General features: G+C 40.5%; 1 protein-coding gene across 2 annotated transcripts; it reads left to right on the top strand.

Annotated features, from left to right (window-relative positions):
• Positions 1 to 330: 330 nt before the first annotated feature.
• On the top strand, positions 331 to 18,932 carry ptchd1 (patched domain containing 1). Of its 2 annotated transcripts, XM_081352002.1 has the most exons (5): positions 331 to 367; positions 3,705 to 3,811; positions 8,277 to 8,751; positions 10,809 to 11,472; positions 14,467 to 18,932. In XM_081352002.1, exons 3-5 carry the CDS (start codon positions 8,404 to 8,406, stop codon positions 16,116 to 16,118), a joined length of 2,664 nt encoding a protein of 887 aa, XP_081208128.1. In that variant the 5' UTR covers positions 331 to 367; positions 3,705 to 3,811; positions 8,277 to 8,403; the 3' UTR covers positions 16,119 to 18,932. The 2 variants fall into 2 exon arrangements, with proteins under 2 accessions (XP_081208128.1, XP_081208129.1); XM_081352003.1 differs by lacking the exons at positions 331 to 367; positions 3,705 to 3,811 and adding an exon at positions 7,154 to 7,615.
• Positions 18,933 to 19,388: the final 456 nt, after the last annotated feature.

Genomic DNA, 19,388 nt, shown 5'->3' with positions numbered 1-19,388 from the left:
GAACAGTAAATATTTGACTTATACACCCATTAGCACATTCTCCAGTGTTTGTGCCAGTATGCATAAGATAAAAGGCCATTGGTTGAGAATTAAAGGGTTTGTTAATTCTGTCATAATTTTGTGACCAGGAAGAACAAGATTATCAGTAAAAAATGACTTACATTTCTGTATTTTTATTACATAATGTTATCATATGGCTTCAGAAGGCTTGAAACACAGTGCATGACAACTTTTTATAATACTTCTATGGTGCTTTAATGTGTTTCTGTCCTTTTTGTTGACTATAAACTGCCACGAATCTAATAAAATGTCTACTCTTGTGTTCCACAGAAAAAACAACAGCATATGGGTTCGAGGCAACATAAGAGTGAGTAAATTATGAATTTTTTTTGTGTGAATTACCCCTTCGTGTGTGCTTCTGGCTGGATTGGGATCAAGTAACAGCAATGTCTCCTCTCAGAAAAGCCCTAGAGCTTTTCCACGCAACCATCCATCTTTTCATCCATCTATCCTCTCACTTTCCCTCTTTAATGCTCATGTTCATCGACTCACTCAGACAGTCCCTTTGGGTATGCTGTCTTCTAAACAAACTGAATTAATCATAGGACAATAAGACAGTGAATTATTATCCTGACTTAAAGGGTCTGCATAGAAACTGAATTACAGTGATGAATGGCTTATTTCGATCTGTCTTATTGTAGCTCAACCTGAATGGCTGCACACACCGTCTTCATCCCTACGCAATAAACTAAATGGTACATAATCTGCAGTATCCCATACAATCATGCACTGCCTGTTATCTTGCTTATTAACTAATTAATCATTAATTTCCTTCTCTTAATGGACCCTGATTTCCGGCCCCTCCTGGGACTGTGGATTACCTTTTCATGCTCCCTGCTCGTTCTTTTACAAATGTGACACGTTAAACAAGAACATCAACTTTCTCAATGAGCTGGAGAGCGACTCGTTTGAATTAGATAACGTTATAAATCCTCCCACCAAATTAGCTTAGGGGCAATTTGCACGTTAGATGCTGAGTGGTAAGACATCTTGCTACAGGAAGGTAAATTGCTTAGAACGGGAGTCTTAAAATATTTATAGAAAAATTACACAAATGATGTGTATATTACATAAAACTGTGTTGGACGAATTCAGCTGTTTTCACACATAGATATGTGTGGTTTTAAAATGAACTCAACCTGCGGATTTGTTGTTCATAGCATCTAACACAACCTGTTTAGCCAAGAGCAGCCATAATGTGTCAATATTACACATTTATGCATCTTTTTGTTAACCTTCCTGACACATTCAGGCCTGGTTTCACAGACAAGGCTTAGATTAAGCCATGATTAGGCCTTAGTTAAATTAGGACATTTTAGTAGCTTTCATAAGACGTTCCTTAAAAAAAACATTACTGGTGTGCATCTTGAGACAAAACCATATTTTAAGATAAGTATGTCTGTGAAACCAGGGGTCACTGTGGTAAAACCATTAACACAGTAACAAGCATTCTCCCATTGATATGCAAGAATCAAACACAGTTTCAGTCAGTCTGAAAACATAATTTCTAGAGGCCTGTTCACACCAAGAACGATAACTACAAAGATATCCATAGCAATAACTATATTAGCATCTTCACCTATGCATAATATTGTTCTGTTTATTATAAGCACGCACTGCAGTTTTATCGTCTGCCGCTTTAATTCTGCTCTTTAAAGCAAGATGGATTCTGATTGGCTGTCACTGTTTTTATTGTTCATCAGCTGGAAAAATCTTGTTCTGACAGTGATTCCAACTGTATAGTTTGTCATTGCCGTTATAGTTGTGGTGTGGACTCTGCTATTCTTTTATATTTAGAATGATATTAAGAACTATATCTTAATTGTTATAGTTATATTGTCCTTGGTTTAAACATGTCTTAAAGCAGGATGGATTCTCATTGACTGTCAATGTTTTATCATTTCATTCCTTGCACAAAAGAGCCAAGGAATGAGGACACCGCTTCTAATTAACAAATTGGAACTCCAAAGCAAAGAGAGGACAAAATCCCTATTAATGGCCATGGTTTGAACATTAAATGTGAAGTATATAGCACATATGGATGTGGTGTTCAGGTGTTCACATATTTTGGCCAAGTCTTTTTTTTTTAATATCTAAGCTATCTTCTTATAAACAGTAATTAAGAAAATAGAGAGAAGCCCAGGGAAGTTAAAGACATTCCTTGGCTCATTGGTTCAGTGTTCCCAGTGCTGCTTGGACAGATGTCTCAATCTCAATCTCTCTCTCTCCTCTCTCTCTCTCTCTCTCTCTCTCTCTCTCTCTCTCTCTCTTCTCTCTCTCTCTCTCTCTCCTCTCTCTCTCTCTCTCTCTCTCTCTCTCTCTCTCTCTCTCTCTCTCTCTCTCTCTCCTCTCTCTCTCTCTCTCTCTCTCTCTCTCTCTCTCTCTCTCTCTCTCTCTCTCTCTCTCTCTCTCTCTCTCTCTCTCTCTCTCTCTCTCTCTCTCTCTCTCTCTCTCTCTCTCTCTCTCTCTCTCTCTCTCTCTCTCTCTCTCTCTCTCTCTCTCTCTCTCTCTCTCTCTCTCTCTCTCTCTCTCTCTCTCTCTCTCTCTCTCTCTCTCTCTCTCTCTCTCTCTCTCTCTCTCTCTCTCTCTCTCTCTCTCTCTCTCTCTCTCTCTCTCTCTCTCTCTCTCTCTCTCTCTCTCTCTCTCTCTCTCTCTCTCTCTCTCTCTCTCTCTCTCTCTCTCTCTCTCTCTCTCTCTCTCTCTCTCTCTCTCTCTCTCTCTCTCTCTCTCTCTCTCTCTCTCTCTCTCTCTCTCTCTCTCTCTCTCTCTCTCTCTCTCTCTCTCTCTCTCTCTCTCTCTCTCTCTCTCTCTCTCTCTCTCTCTCTCCTCTCTCTCTCTCTCTCTCTCTCTCTCTTCTCTCTCTCTCTCTCTCTCTCTCTCTCTCTCTCTCTCTCTCTCTCTCTCTCTCTCTCTCTCTCTCTCTCTCTCTCTCTCTCTTGCCTCCACTGAGCTCATCTAACTGCCAGCTAACTGCCAGGCCAATGAAAGTGGGCTCTTGTTATAAACACCTTTTCAAACTGTTCCTCTGTTGTTGTTTGCTTTAAACTGCAAAGCCAGGAAAACAACTATTGGGAATATAAATCTTCTGCCTATTTTGTAAGGATTATTGTTAAGGGAGATGAAAAGCGATGGACAGAAATGAAAAATTCAGTGTAAAGAAAGAGAAGATGTGCTGAATGTACTATTACTTTGAGTGGGTACATAGTGTATATCATTGTTCATTTCAACATGGTAACCTGAAGACAGAAGCATAAAAATTCATAAATATTGTTGTGAAAATGCTAGTTCTTGGAATGTTGCATACAAGTGATCAATAGCATGTCAATGCACAATGTATAATATATTTGTATTACACTTAACTCCAATCTTAACTCTAAACTCACCTGTAATGATACAAAAATGCAATGGCTGTAGAATAATATAAATGGATATGAATTGTTCGATATATACATTGGGCTACAAAAGGTTGATATCAATAGTGAGAATTGTTTTATTTAATTGCAATTTAATTTAATACAACATTTTCACTGTATTATCCCAAATTCTAAAACGGGACATGACTGGTTGACTGGTTTATAGGAACATGTCAGTGTGTGTTTGTGTGTTTATTTCTGAATTGACTCATTTGTTGTAAATATGTTTAGCGTTTCCTGTGAGCATGTGGTGGGGATTACCATGCAATTCTTGTGCCCAGTTTGAGTCAGCAGGATGCGATGAACCAATAAGCTTCAGGATTCAAATTGTCAGAAAGGTAATTTCTCTCTCATTGTGTGCATCCTTTCCTGTTCTGTGTCTATGCAGATTTTTCCTTCTATTGTTGGTTATCATTTATCTTGACTTATTCACCTTCAGAGAAAAACAGAGAGACAAATAGGGGATTTTATAGGCTACTGCCATCAGACATGAAGTGCCCACACTGTAAATCCACATAACCCTCAATCTCTCATTTGTGTTGGTCGTCTTGGGATGAAATCGTCATAAGGCCAGACAGATGGAGAGATGTATTAGTGGAGAGATTGTTTATTAATTACATTCAGCCCCCTACTTAAACAGGAGCTGCTGTGGCTGAATGAAATATGTGTCAGTAGATGTACAGTATATCAGAACCATACAGATTTAGTGACTATATAAGGGGTAAATCACAGTGAAAAAACACAAATTGCTTACTGCAACTGCTGTTTTCACTGGGGTCTAGCAACACTTATGGTTTCTGGGAACAGAGATCCTGGCAGATAGAGCAAGACAATGACATCTGTTCGGAGAAAGAAAAATGCTCAAAATAAACTACAAAGTCACGATGTAAGGTCTTTAAAGGGATAGTTCACCCAAAAATGAAAATTCTGACATCATTTACTCACCCTCATTTTGTTCAGAACCTGTATGAGTTTCTTTCTTCTGTTGAACACAAAAGAAGATGTTTTAAAGAATGTTGGTAACCAGACAGTTGACGGCAACCATTGACTTCCCCTACTATGGAAGTCAATGGCTACTGTCAACTGTTTAGTCACCAATATTCTTTAAAATATCTTCTTTTGTGTTCTGCAGATGAGAGAAAGTCATACAGGTTTGAAATGATGTGAAGGTTAGTAAATTATGTCAGAGTTCTCATTTTTGGGTGATCTATCCCTTTAAGACTTGTTTTCAGGGATTAAATCTTAATATTTGTTTATGTGTTTGTTTGTATTTACAACATTTGGTTAAGTGTATGCCTAAAAAGGGGAAAACAATTTAAACCAAGCTTAAACATAGAATCAAAGACATTATCTGAGAAAAACTGTTATTATCTTTTACAGTTTTGATCAAGTGTGAATGTATCTAAGAATCTAAGAAAACATGTCTGATTAAGAAAATGATTCAAAAAAGTTTGAGGTAAAATGAGGATAAAGATTACGGGAAGGAAAATTACATCATTGACATTCAGCTCACATTTTCTCTCCTCCCTTCCTTTCTCTGCACCTCTCTCCTCTCCCTCCCCCTTCCATCACTCTTACTCTCTTTCCCACTAACTCTCTAACTGTCTCTATTTCTCCTCTTCTCTCAATCCAGGTCTCCTCCTTCCTCTCACATCAACTTTTCCCCAGACTCCACTGCACAGCAAGCAAACAGAGCTTTACTCAGTTCAGGTTTTCTCTGAACATCGTACAGCTCAAGTGAGATTTGAGCTCTGATCTTTGACTCTTTCCAGAACCCATTGTAGACCAAACTCCCACCTCTCTCTGAAAACTGAATCTTCGATACCTTTTTATGGTTATAAACTTCAGTTCTTCTCTTGCCTCCTAAAATAAACTCAGCTTTTTTTGTGTTAGTTAATTTACAGGAACATTTATAGATTTACATTTATTCACATTTTACCAGTATCTGTTTTCCCTAGGAATCAAACCCATTACTTTGGTGTTGCTAGTCCATATAATGCCAGGCCAGCACAATATACTGTAGAAGCAATAATACAATGTGAGTCCAAATATTTACTCAGACAGGTATTACAGACATTAAACACAACCAGCACTTTCAGCTGTGAAGTCACAATGGTGCCCTAAAGCTGTAACCATGGAAACCACTCTTTGTCAGTTTGCTGGAACGTTATGGCAAAGCATGGGCTACAGGAGGCATCGTTGCCATGGCAATAACCATATAAAACAGTGATGATCATTACAAGCCCTGCTTTTATGTCTACAGCATGGTCAAAGGTTAGATGCAGGAAGATAAAAACATATTTCTATTTGAACAACCTCACTGTGGATTAAAATAAACCACATACAAAATCTAGTTGTGCTACAAAGGTTCTGTATTGTCATCGATGGTTCCAACACCTTTAGATTTTTCTAATGTTCTTCACTCTAAGGAAAAATGGTTCTTTTGAGAACCGTTTCACTGAAAGGTTCTTTGGGGAACCCAAAATGGTTGGCATTGTTCCAAAAACCCTTTTGGACGTGTAAAATGGATATGTTCAATATCAAATAACTCTCAGAGGAGAGCAAAAGGCACTGGAGCAGTCCAGGTAGGGGAGCCATGCTGAATCACGGGCTCAGTACTTGATTAGACATGCATGGGTAAATCCAGAGCCGTGCCCCTGCACTTCAGCAGTCTGTTCCACTGTTATTAAATGATCTGTTGGCCGGAGACTGTCTGTCTGTCTGAGGAATTCAGAGAGAGCTGGGACAGTTTAACCCTGGCCGTGATTGAACTTCCTCTGGATAAATAAAAATACAATCTGTAAAAATGGTCAAAATTTTAGTGAGAACATTGTTGGAATAATATCAATAGCACGTCAGAAGAAAAAGATTAGGGTAAACTTTCAAGTGCATTAATGGGCCTCAATTTCATCTTCAAGATCCAAAAAGACCAAACTATTACTGGTACTGTAGTCGTCTCTGTCCATGGTGCTGAATCAAGCCTAGGACTGGTTTTCATTTATGAGCACTATTTTTCTCCTCTGTAGGCAAATATTGGTACAAAGTCTGTTGCATCTGTAGGGTGTTGACAAAAAGTATAGAGGGCAAATGCTAAATGTTTTTACTTCATTATGGTTTATAAAGATGTGTTATGCCTTTCACACACTCTTAAAAATATATGGAACCTTTGTATTGAACAAATGATTATTTTAGCTTTTCTAAATTGTTCTTTGTACTTTGCACTTTTAAGAACTTTTCAATGAAAGATTCTTTGGGGAAGCCAAAATGGTTCTTCTGCTGCATCGCTGTGAAAAGCTTCTTTTAGAAACCTTTATTTTTAGAGTGTAAAGCGCTCATCAGATGATCAGTTGAAGTATGTGCGTACTGAGACAATAATTGTACGTGTAAAACAGTAGCTTATAGTAGTAGGGTAATTGCAAACCGTTTCTATAACAGGGTGTCACACAAAATACAATTCCGTCACATAATCGTTATCTCTATGCGTGTTGTATGGTCTAACGTTTACAGACCAATCAGAAAAGCGTTCCTTTCGACAAACAGCTTCCCGTGATTAAGTGTAATGGGGGTGGGGGCACCGGCGGCATTTACCGGTCGGCTCTTCGGGAAACTGGAACTTCTGAATCAGCTCCGTAACTGAGCATTTAAGTGCCGCATCTCGTTCGTTCGTGAATATTTTTTTGTGCGGACCTGTCTTGTGTTCAGCGCAGTAACGAATGTCTTAAGTCGGTAAGGAAATGCACACAAGTGGCCGAGCTGGATCTGCGCGGAGCTCGCACGCATTCTGCGCCGCGGGTCGGTGGTGGAGATTCGTGTTTTTAGACTGGTAACAGCGGATAGCGGTTGTGCTGGGCGCGGTACGGGATTAATATGGATCAATGACACGCACCTCATAGATAATGGAATATACAAAACTGTATTTGCGCATTTGAAACTGTTTGTAAGTAGGCTGCATGACCAGTTCACTGTTATAGGTACCGTACAGGATTCATCCTTTCCAAGACGCTGTGGACATATTCAAAGAGAAAAGTGATTCGTTTCTAATAGTCTACGAGAATTGAGCATATCACCTCTGGCACTCGGATCAACGACGCAGTTATGGAAATTGGGTCTCTCAGATGGCATGAAACTGCAAGACGTGACTGGTAATAATTCAGAACCACATTTATTTCCCTGTCGTAAAAAAAATTAAACCAGCTAGGTTTTGGCCACTTTTCAGCTCGTCAGGCTGGTTTAAGGTTTTTTTCTCTTTTTTTCACTTGTCTAGGAATATAACCTGTCACTCCCTTAGAAAGTGACCACTACTGCCCATGAGTGCGAATTATGGGGTGGGGACTGGATGCTGACCCCCAAGGCTTGAACCCCAAAGGACGTCAAAACAAATTAATTGAGGGGTCTAAACTTACGTTATGTATATATGTCTAACTACTCGATCGCTGTGGGATGCTAAATCATAATAGTTCCATTATGTATCGTTTCGTTGTAGTTTTACACATCCCAAACCGTTTTAGCGTTTTGTTTAAAATGTCTTTGAGGTAGGCTATAATTGAGCTACTGTACTGGCGGCGCAAAAGACCATTTGGGTTGCGTGAGACGAACCTCAGCCGACTGCGCCCCAAAATGAACTGACAGAATACTGAAAGAAAAGTCGTCAGCTTTGAAAGTCACTGATTAGGCTAAATCGCACACTGATGTTGCCACATGCCTCTAGGCTACGTTGTAGAGTTTCGAATGCATTTTGATTCTGAATTCTCTTTTTGAAGTAAATAACAAAGCAGTACTAACAAGATGTCTCTGACCCAGCAGGACCTGATGATATTCAACGCAACGCTTCATCATTTCAGTGATCCAGCTGCGTGGGTTGAACACTGATGCTCCGGATCTCTGATGCTGATGCTGGTTCATCGCCCTTGCGCTGTTGCTGCATTCTAGGATGTTGCGACAAGTGTTGCACGAAGGGCTTAGGACATCATTCCACAAACTGGGCCACTTTGTCGCCAATCACCCGGTGTTTTTCGCCTCCGCGCCCGTGCTGATCTCTATCCTGCTGGGCGCGAGCTTCAGCAGATACCGCATAGAGGAAAACGTGGAGTACCTGTTAGCCCCCAAACACAGCCTGGCGAAGATCGAGGGGAACTTGGTGGATAGTTTGTTCCCCGTGAACCGGTCCAAACACACGCTGTACTCGGACTTGCAAACACCCGGGAGATATGGCCGGGTCATCGTGACTTCGCGCCGGGGGAGCGTGTTGGACCCTCACCACGTCAACACAGTCCTAAAGGTGAGCAACAAATTTGCTTTGTTTCACACGTTTGAACGGCTACAGTTTTGTCAAAACTCCATTAATTAACATTTTGTTGATTTGGCTACTTTTTGACACCTCCAACAACATTTTTCTTTGAAGCTTGTTAGTCTTTCTCATATTTCAGAGGTAAAACATGTAAAGGAAATCAAGTAGATACACTTAAAAAAAAAGAATTATAATTCTGCAGTACATTTTTAAGTAGGCTACAATCAACTTGAATGTTTAAGTAATTTTAACTTAAATTATATTAAAATTACTTAGAAAACAAAATCTTGTATAACTTATAAAAAAGCTGAAAATTGCTTGACTTATTTTGATGAGTCCCTTTTTTCAGGAATCAGTGAGAGAATAACTGACAAAAGTCTGCCTTTCAAAACTGAACAAATCTGTAATTTTAACTCTTCTGTGGAACGGGTGCTATCATATTAACTGGATTTCAAATAAAAGTTGTCTTCCCACAGCTCTCCAGCAGATATATATATTTTTAGTATTAGAAATATTTAATGCAATGTGCCAGTCAGAGTTTTATTTTGTGGCCTACTTTTTCTTCCTGTAACAGCTTCCCAATTCAGATCCCAAATTCACTCCCCAACATGAAATATGATGCTAGCAACTTCTGCTTATACTGTACTGGCAAATGAGCAGTTGACCTCTTTTTGTGAGATTTTGAAATTGTGGCTTCACATAAAGTGACATTTTGCTAGCATAGACTCTTTTATTGCAAAATACTCACTTCTCGTGCATCGTGCTCATCCTTTCTAACTCAAAACATTAATTTCAATTTAAGCTAATTGAACTAAGCCGTGAGCAGCAACCGCATCTAAAGAACTTTTTAAAATTCACACAGCATTGCATTTTCCAGAAATAAAACCTTCTTTATATTCTCCCTGCACACACACAACACAACAGGTCTCAGTATTACCTTGTTCACTGTATCATAGACCACCTTTGGTGAGCTCTCCTCTGCTGATCCACGATTTAAAAGAGTGTGACAATTGTGTATGTCAAGATCTGATTCTGAAAGAGGGAAAAATCATGGTTCAAAGGATTTGAGGTGATTATATTCTGTGCAATATATAATTTTTTTTTCTTTTTTTTTCTTCTGTTGATATGCATAAAGACTGTGGGCATGCAATGTCATGCTTTAGTCTCCAACTGAGGGTTAATTATCAAGCTTGAGCAATTAGAGGCCTGATCGGTGTGTGTCTGACATTTCTTTGCTGCTCGAGGAGGCCGGAGGATTGGAGGAGGTAGCCTCCCCCGGTGATCTGAGTCTGACACAGTCTAATCAGTCTGACATTCACAAAGCAGAGACACTGACCTCAGAGGACAATAAATCCGCTTCTCACATGGATTCCTGTTGAAGAAAGTCTAAAAAGTTTTTCTTTTATGTTCTGTTTGTCTTGTTGGCACACTCTTCCTGCAGCAACATGCTTTCTTGTTGCCTGGCAACAAGATAGTAGCAACTGAATGCGATGAAATGTGACATAATCAAATACTTAAAGTTTACTCTTGAGTATTAAAGGTTTTATTATTTAATTTATTCCTAATGTGTGCATGAACATACACTACCATTCAAAACTTGTTGTTAAAAGAAATTAAGAAAATAATACTTTTATTCAGCAAGGACACATTCATTTGATCAATGACAGTAAAGACTTTAACCTTGTTACAAAACAAATAATTTCAAATAAATGTTGTTCTTTTGAACTTTCTGTTCATCAAAAATTCACCAGGGTTTCCATAAAAATATTAGGCAGCACAACTGTTTTCAACGCTGATAATAATAAATGTTTCTTGAGCACCAAATCAGCATATTTTAAAGATTTTGAGGGACTATGTGACTCTGAAGACTGGTGTAATGCTGAAAATTCAGCTTTGTCATCACAGTGATGAATTACATTTAACATTTGATCAAATAAATTCTGCCTTGTTGAGCATAGTAGACTTCTTACAAAAACATAAAAAAAACTTTTATCTATTACCTGTCTGTATTAGTAAAACATTTTATCCTTCTCTTTTTCCACCTCAAGCTACACAACACAATCACTCAGATCCAGGTTCCTATGCTGGGATTCAACTACACTTTTGCCCACCTCTGCCTGCTGGATGATAGCAAGAGCTGCATCGTGGACGACATCCTGCGGGTTCTGGAAGAGATGAGATCGGCACGTGCATCCAACCATTCAGTAGCCCCTCTGCGTTATCCCATCACCAAACTCAAAGATGGGCGGGAGGCCTACATTGGGCACCAACTGGGTGGAGTCCTGGCAGGTGGAGGGAGAGACGGGGTGCGTTCTGCTCGAGCCCTTCAACTCACGTACTACCTGCAAGCGGTCAGCCCACTGAACGAAGTGGTGGCGGCCAGCTGGGAGCTGCTGTTCTGCAGGGAGCTGGAGAACTTTGGAGAGGCTCATCCGGAGCTTAGTCTAAACCCCTTTACCTCTTCTTCTCTTCAGAGGGACTTCCAAAGGACCAGTCGTGTATCAGAGCGGCCGTTGCTCTTTAGCCTGGCCGCGTGTCTCACACTGGCCATGCTGTGCTGCTCAATGCGAGACTGTGTACGTACAAAGCCCTGGCTGGGCCTTCTGGCTCTGGTGACCGTCAGCCTTGCTACACTCACCTCTGCGGGCATCTTCAACCTCACAGGAGGGAAATACAATTCAACATACCTGGGCATCCCTTTTGTCATGTTAGGTGAGATTATATTATTTCTCCCTGTTATGCAAATTTTTTGACGCTCACCAAGGCTGCATTTATTTGATCAGGAATACATTAAAACAGCAATACTGTGAAATTGGATTACAATTTAAAATAACTGTTTTCTATTTTAATATATTTAAAATGTAATTTATTCCTATGATTGCAAAGCTGAATTTTCTGTAGCCATTACTCCAGTATTCAGTGTCACATTATCCATCAGAAAACATCCTAATTTGCTGATTTGGTGTTTTAAGAAAAGTTTCTTCTTAATACTAATATTGAACACAGGTATGCTGTTTAATATTTCTGAGGAAACTTGTTTTTTTTTTTTACTGGATTCCTTGATAATTAGAATGTTCAAAAGAGCAGCGTGTATTTGAAATAGATTTTGTAACAGTGTAAAAAACTTTAATGTTCATCAATTTAAAGCATCCTCCAATATTTTTGAATGGCATATTTATCATTCCAGTGATGTGTGCTTTTTTCTCTTTAGTTGCTAGTCGTCTTTGCGGTTTGCATGTTCGCTCCGTTCTTTTGATCTTCCATTTACTTACTGTGACTGTCAGGTTAAACGAGTACACCTTCTGACTGACCGCAAAGCTCTGCACTGCACTTTTGTCGAGGTGTATCATTAAAAATGAAACGCTCCACATCAAAGGAATTCCTAATAGAGCCCAACAGACAACCTTTAGAGGAATTCCAACCCCTTATTTTGTCTTCTGTCCATGAGCCATTCTGGGTGAATCAACTGTGTGCTTGTGGAACAGATTCACACAAGCAGATATCTTGCGATAATTACCAACACGCATACATGCATCCTGACAGATCACATCCATCTCGCTTGCTCTTGTTGGCCATCTCTTACACAGCAATTAGTGCCACATGTGGGAGGAGGCTTCTGTTGAGAAAATAACAGGCTGGGGCAAAAGACAGAGAAATGAAAAGAAAAAATGGAAAAGAAAAACGAAGGCTTGGAAAAATAGACGAAGGCTGAGACGAGACTATGCGTTTGGATTGACCCTGTGCCACCCACTCCAAAAAATTAATAATGCATTTCTATCTCAAGACGACTGACATCTGTGTCCTTCTTATAACACACCAACAGTTCAATCCTAACCTTGGCAATTGTGCCAATCCACGTCAGCGATCTCAGAATTCGCCCTGCTGGTTTCCAATTGCAGCCTGGGAGTGACAGCGTCTCCTTGCAGAGTTCTCCTGCAGAGCACTTTCTTAGTGTAAAAACAGAACTTGCTAGAGCCGCCCAGTGTCGCTGCATATAAATGTCATTCCAGGCTGCTCTTACTGGATTGAATAAGGTTCAAAGAAAAGCAGGGCTATATGTAATAATTACATCATAACGGATGTCTGACAAAACAATAGCCCTTATCTCTGTAAGCCACCGGCCTTTTATTTAAAACAAATTCCATTACAAGGATATTAGCTGTCAACTGGAATCATCTGACAGTCCTCTGATGATAATGGAAAGATGGAAGGAGGAGATATCATAGGCCATAATTGCTAAGATTGTCATGTTTATTAAGAGGAAAAGGGGGAGATGAGCAAAGATGTTCAGGAGATAAAGGACTTGCATATTGAGAATCAGTCTGTGTGTCACATTGGTATTTTTTATTTTCTTTTGAGATGAGTGGAAATGAAATTGTTGGTTCTTTTAGTATGGAGGGAAACGACTAAAAGAGAGAGAGAGGGAGATCAAAGGCAAAAGTGTTAGAGAACAGGAAAAACCAGCATGAGAATAGTAATTAATTCTCTCTTTCACTTTGTTTACTCTTACTGACAGATCTTGATTGTGTAGTTTAGCAACCATCTACACGTACGTATTCATTTAAGTTGAGATCTTTAGCTCTCCCGGAAATCAGTACACTAGAGTCCAATCGTGAAGGCCACGACCTCAAGTCAGCACTGTCTGGTGACTGCTAGATTTTGTGCCAGGCACACATCCCAGGTCTTTGTGAGAGAGGCAGTACTGGTAATATCTGACTGAGGGAACCTCCGTCATGAATGATGAGTCACTGATGCCGTGGCAAAACTGTAGGTGAGAGCCATCTGCTCACTCTGCCTGCACGAGCGAGTGATGTGGAAAGCTAAAAACATGGAAGCAAAAAAAAAAAAAATAATGTGATTGCTTGAGTTAAACGTGGAAATAAATGTTGTAGTGTAAGATTGTTAGCTTCATCATGATACAGACTTTATGTTCAATCGTAGGACCCTGTGTTCCTTTATGTCAATTTCTAAAAGTAGGCTGACCCAGTTTGTCTAATGTCTTGGGCTTCTGTGCTTCTATGAAGTCCCAAGGCTACAGGGGCTGTCAGCCTTCCTCACATCCGTAAGGCTCTCTCCTTACATCAGATCAATTTTGCATGGCATGTGGCTATCATGTGGGAGTGTGACTGAGATTTATTTAGCTACAAATTCATCAGCTGTGAAGATGGAGAAGGACAGAGTGGGCTATAGTTAGATCATTCTCTGTAAATAAAGGTGGTGATGGCCAAGAGGCTTCCTTCTCTCTGCTTTCAAGACTGGATCCTTTCTTTATTTTGATGGATTTTCCTTTAAATTTCACTGGTGGTGGTGATGATGATGAGCAATAAATTAGAAATGGTGTTTTTCCATTGGCTGAAAAGCCTATATATTAGATTGAATTGAATTTGATAAGAATTTGATTTCATTGATGAATGTGCAAATGCTACACATGTAAACACTTTTTGACAGCAGTGCCAGAACAGAAGAAAGAGAGCATCTGTTTTTTCTTAGATATCCATTGTTGCGATGCAGCTGCAGAGTGACTGTCTTGTCACCGTTTTGTTCAATTATTTACGTCTCCTCTTTTCCCAGCAGCCATTTATGTCACTTGAAAGAGCTGCCTGCTAAAATCATTCCAAGCGTCGCTTAGACCATTCCACTTCACGTTTTATATATAAAGGTTTATAAATCGCTGAAAGACATATTTTCTCTTTTCATCTCTTCCAGGTCATGGCTTGTTTGGCACATTTGAGATGCTGTCGTCTTGGCGACGGACACGCGAGGACCAGCATGTGAAGGAGCGGGTTGCTGCTGTATTCTCAGACTGTATGCTGCCCTTCACAGCTAGCACGGCCTTGCACGTGGTAACCTTCGGCATTGGGGCAAGTCCGTTCACAAACATTGAGGCCGTGCGTCTCTTCTGTCAGAACGCCTGTATCTCAGTTATCTTCAACTACCTCTACATCCTCACCTTCTATGGCTCCAACCTGGTGTTTGCCGGCTACCTGGAAAACAACTACCGTCACAGTCTATTCTGCAGGCGCGTACCAAAGCCTGAGTTGCTGCAGCAGAAGCCGGCATGGTACCGCTTCCTCATGTACACACATTACAATGAGGAGGCCACAGATGCAGGACCCCTGCGTGCTTACGAGAGTCACCTGCTGCTAGCCTTTATGAAACGGTACTACTGTGACTGGATCACCAACACCTATGTCAAACCATTTGTGGTTCTTTTCTACTTGGTCTATGTTTCCTTCGCCCTCATGGGCTACCTTCAGGTCAGTGAAGGGTCCGATCTTAGTAATGTGGTTGCCACAGAAACAAGCACTATAGCATACACCCGTGCCCAACAGCGTTATTTCAGCAGTTATAGCCCCGTGATTGGCTTCTACATCTATGAGTCCATTGAGTACTGGAACACCAGCGTGCAAGAGGATCTACTAGAGTACACCAAAGGTTTTGAACGCATCTCCTGGTTCGAGAGTTACCTAAACTACCTTCACGGGCTGAACATTACCACTAGCCTGTCACGCAGCAACTTCACAGAGCACCTGCGGTCTGGCTTTCTAAGCCAACCCTGCTATGTGCATTTCTCGGACGATATTATCTTTGCCAAACGTGCGGATGGGGAATTTGATGTGGTGGCCTCGCGTATGTTTCTCGTGGCCAAGACGACAGAAAACAAACGAGAAGAGATGTCAATCCTACTGGACACACTGAGGAAGTTGTCGCTGACCTCCAGGGTGAAGTTCATCATCTTCAATCCATCCTTTGTGTATTTGGACCGCTATGCCTCATCGGTTGGAGCACCGCTGAAGAACTCTTGCATCGCTGCTCTCTTTCTGCTTTTCTTTTCCACCTTCTTGGCAGCTGACCCACTGGTGAATGCCTGGTTGACTGTGACGGTAGCCTCTGTTGAGTTTGGGCTGGTGGGTTTCATGACTCTGTGGCGGGTAGAGTTGGATTGCGTCTCAGTGCTGTGTCTGATCTACGGGGTGAACTATGCTGTGGACTCCAGCGCTCCGCTAGTATCTGCATTTGCTCTAGGCCGGGAATCCACTCGTACACGCTGGGTGAAACTGGCTCTGGAGCGACATGGAGTTCCTGCCCTTCAGAGTTACTTGTGTTATGGGGCAGCTCTGCTCCCTCTTGCGGCCGTGCCCTCAAACCTTACCCGCACACTCTTCAGGTGCCTCTTTCTCACCGCCATCATCACCGCCTTTCACTGTTTGGCCATTGTCCCCGTCCTGCTCACCTTCCTTCCTCCTTCCAAGAAAAATCGACTTGAGAGAAAGGATGCTGCGGAAAACAGTGAAGAAATTGAGTGCGTGGAGATGGGGGACAGCACACGTGTGGTTGATCAGATTACCACTGTCTGACCACATGCCCGAAAAAGAGAGGCAGGCTGGAGGATGTACAAGAGAGAAAAAAACAAAACACCCCAAGGGGGTGACAGAGGGAGACCTGAGATATGAGAGTTAGCCTTTGTGCAGCTGGGCTTCCAGTTCCCATACTTAATTAAGCCAGAGGTGGCTTTTAAGTACTTTATGGGTGTACTTTAGCATAAACAAGTATGGCTTTTGTTTGATGGTTAAAACAGTAGATGAGTTTGAGGTTAAGCCGGTAGTGCTACAGTAGGTGTATCGTTTTCATGGTAAAAGCCCTAAGCAGGTTTGCTGCAGCTCAATGAGAGCGAGGAAGGCCAGATGAACCACACTGCTGCACAGTTGCAGATAATCACAGAGGGGGGCTCCTCTGGTCTGCAACATTACAGCAGCAGTAGAGCGGAAACAGTAACAAGCTATTGCTTTGACAAAGCATAGATAGAGACTTAGAATATTTCTGATGCCCCAAGAACCATAACAAGACTTTCAAGGGCACTGAGCTAAAGACCAATCAGCCATATTCATATCTGCTGATAGCCATGACTTTAATGTGCCCCTTTTAGAGGTTTTGGTGAGACCATATTTTTGGGATATAGTGTTATTCAATCTGCAAAGCGTTTGAAAATATCAGAAGGTTCGTAATATTTTCACCATCTGACCATGGTGAAAGTAACCTCCCCCACCATAACCAATGTCTCAGAGGCATTTAAGGCTGATCTTGTATAAAGGAATCTATAAGAGAGAATGAAAATGGGTGGGGGAAAAGAGAAGGACTGAAGGGGGTATGTGCTGGAGAGATACACAGAAGCAAGACTCTGCTGACAGGTTGGTATGCAGTGCATTGCTTCCATGGTAACTCTGGGCACAGTTTAGTTGCATAGTGTCTGTATAATTTCCTACCCCCTAAGTTCAATAAGGGCAATGGTTACCAATTAAGTTGCACTGCAGTGGGAGTATAATCTATGAAGGATTTATCCCTGCTGCTCCTTGCTTATTTTGTTTGCCTCTAAAAATGCTGAAAATCACCTTGTCACAGACAACGCTCTTCATCAATATGCATGAGTCCCTTCATTTTCACCCTACTTTGCCCTCTGTGTATGAGAGGCTTCAAAAAAAGAGATATAGAGAGACCTGGGGCATAAAGAGAGCATAGGAAAGGAGCATCTGGCCAATCAAATCCACTTACTTTTCAAATTCCCCTTGGTCCCAAAAGCAACCGCTGTCAAATCAATCATGAGGTAAAACAGCATCCCCTTTAGCTTTAGTGCAGCTGGGGGGCATATCGTTTTTTATTTTTTCAAGTCTCTCTTTCTCAAGCACCCACGTTGGCTATGACAATGACATTTATTATGTCTGTGGCAGAATAGAAAGGTTATGTTGCAGCTTGTGAAATGTTGCTGAATGCATAGCATGCACCAGATAATCATATAAAGGACAAGAAAAAGGGAAAAAACAGTTAAGACATGTACATGATTGGACACATTTGCACTCAAACTTAATGTGGCGGCTGTAAAATAGTTTTTTTGGCCATTCCCTACCTACTTGACCACCGGTCCTCACCTACTCCATTCTTTTCCTAAGTAGTACTTCTGAATCGCTGCACAGCCCACAAGCATTTGGATGAGACATACACATATGGCTAATTTAATCTGCCCCTATATATTTTCAGTGCTAGAGCCTCTCACAGCGGATTTTACTGATCTCAGTGCAGTAGCCAGTATTCAATCCTCTCTCAGACTAATCCAAGTATAGTGCTCTGAATGATTCTCTCAACAATTTAATTAAAGTGTTCTAAGATCTCTGAGTGATCTCAAACCAGCAACCCAACTGCAGCTTTCACTGATCTCAGCATGCTGTTGATCTCAGTGGAGCACTCAACTCTGACTGATCTCAGAACTGCACTGTAAATAAAACTTACTGGTCTCTGAAAAGCTCTGAAATGCATCAAATACATTCTGTTTGTTCAGCACTTTTGTTGACAGGCCCTATACTGAATAATTTTTTTTTAATCAGTACTTTTGTTTATCAAAACTGCATAAAATAATAAGGCTCGTTTTCAGAGAATGAACCTTGCATTCTTATTTCTTTGACAAATAGTAGTTTTATCTTAATTATGTAGTGCAATTTTGGTTAATTAAATTAAGACCCAATAACAAAATTAAGAAAAAAATGTGTGCAGTGTAATCATTTTCCAAATATCTATCTATCTATCTATCTATCTATCTATCTATCTATCTATCTATCTATCTATCTATCTATCTATCTATCTATCTATCTATCTATCTATCTATCTATCTATCTATCTATCTATCTATCTATCTATCTATCTATCAGCCTTCATTTGTAGGATCAGCAGTGTGGTTTTATGTGAGTACAATGGTCCAGTTATGTATATGTACTTGAATGTACTTGAAAGCGTGTACCCTTTAAGAGAAATACCATGGACTTAAAATGATCTTCATTTTATAAATGAAGTTTAAAAGTTCATGATCATTACGATCTCTCATTTGCCTCCTCTGTCAGAATTGCTGGATATGAATATTCAATGCACAGTCCTTCACATACCTCTGCTTTACAGATCCACTCAGGCTTACATCCTTTCATTTTGTTTGTACAACACCTCCATTATTTTACTCAGCCCAAATATGATTGCTCTGAAGCAGTATTGGCACAAGGCCCTTTGAAGATGTCAAAGCCAGTGGGAAGAATGAGGGGGAAAAGTATTTACTGTACGCCCACACTGGCTTGCACACACATAAATACACACACAAATTTAGCCTAGAGTACATGCATTATACCTGACTGATATGCCTCTGGAGATGATTGTTGTTTTTTTATGTTTCTATGAATTTCAGAAGAATAAAAATAAAAAGAGGTTGAAATGAAAAGTGATCGATGACGCATCATTTGTTTGTCTTATTCCTTATTAAACAGTAAATCGAATCAATTGTTCTGCTCTATTTTCAGTTTTGCAGCATGCTGCCATCTAGTGGCCACTTGTAGATATTGTTAACTGCTTGGAAAAAAAGGTGCATGAAAGACAATGCCATGTGAAACTTTTATATGAGGGTTAATAGTGTTACAGTATAACCAAAGGAATCCACAGAGATAATTGGGAATGACTCACAGTGTGACATTACCTCTACAAATTGAAAGTGCTCAGATTCTCAGAGGACTTCTTTAGCATAGAGAGCTGTGAAAATTGCTGCTCTGTCATTCCCATAAGTAAAGGGTTCATTACTACAGCAACAAGAGCCATATGAG

Source organism: Scardinius erythrophthalmus, assembly GCF_964197995.2.
Source record: "Scardinius erythrophthalmus genome assembly, chromosome: 22".
In the NCBI taxonomy this organism is placed as follows: domain Eukaryota; kingdom Metazoa; phylum Chordata; class Actinopteri; order Cypriniformes; family Leuciscidae; genus Scardinius; species Scardinius erythrophthalmus.
This window is presented reverse-complemented; position numbering and strand designations above follow the sequence as displayed.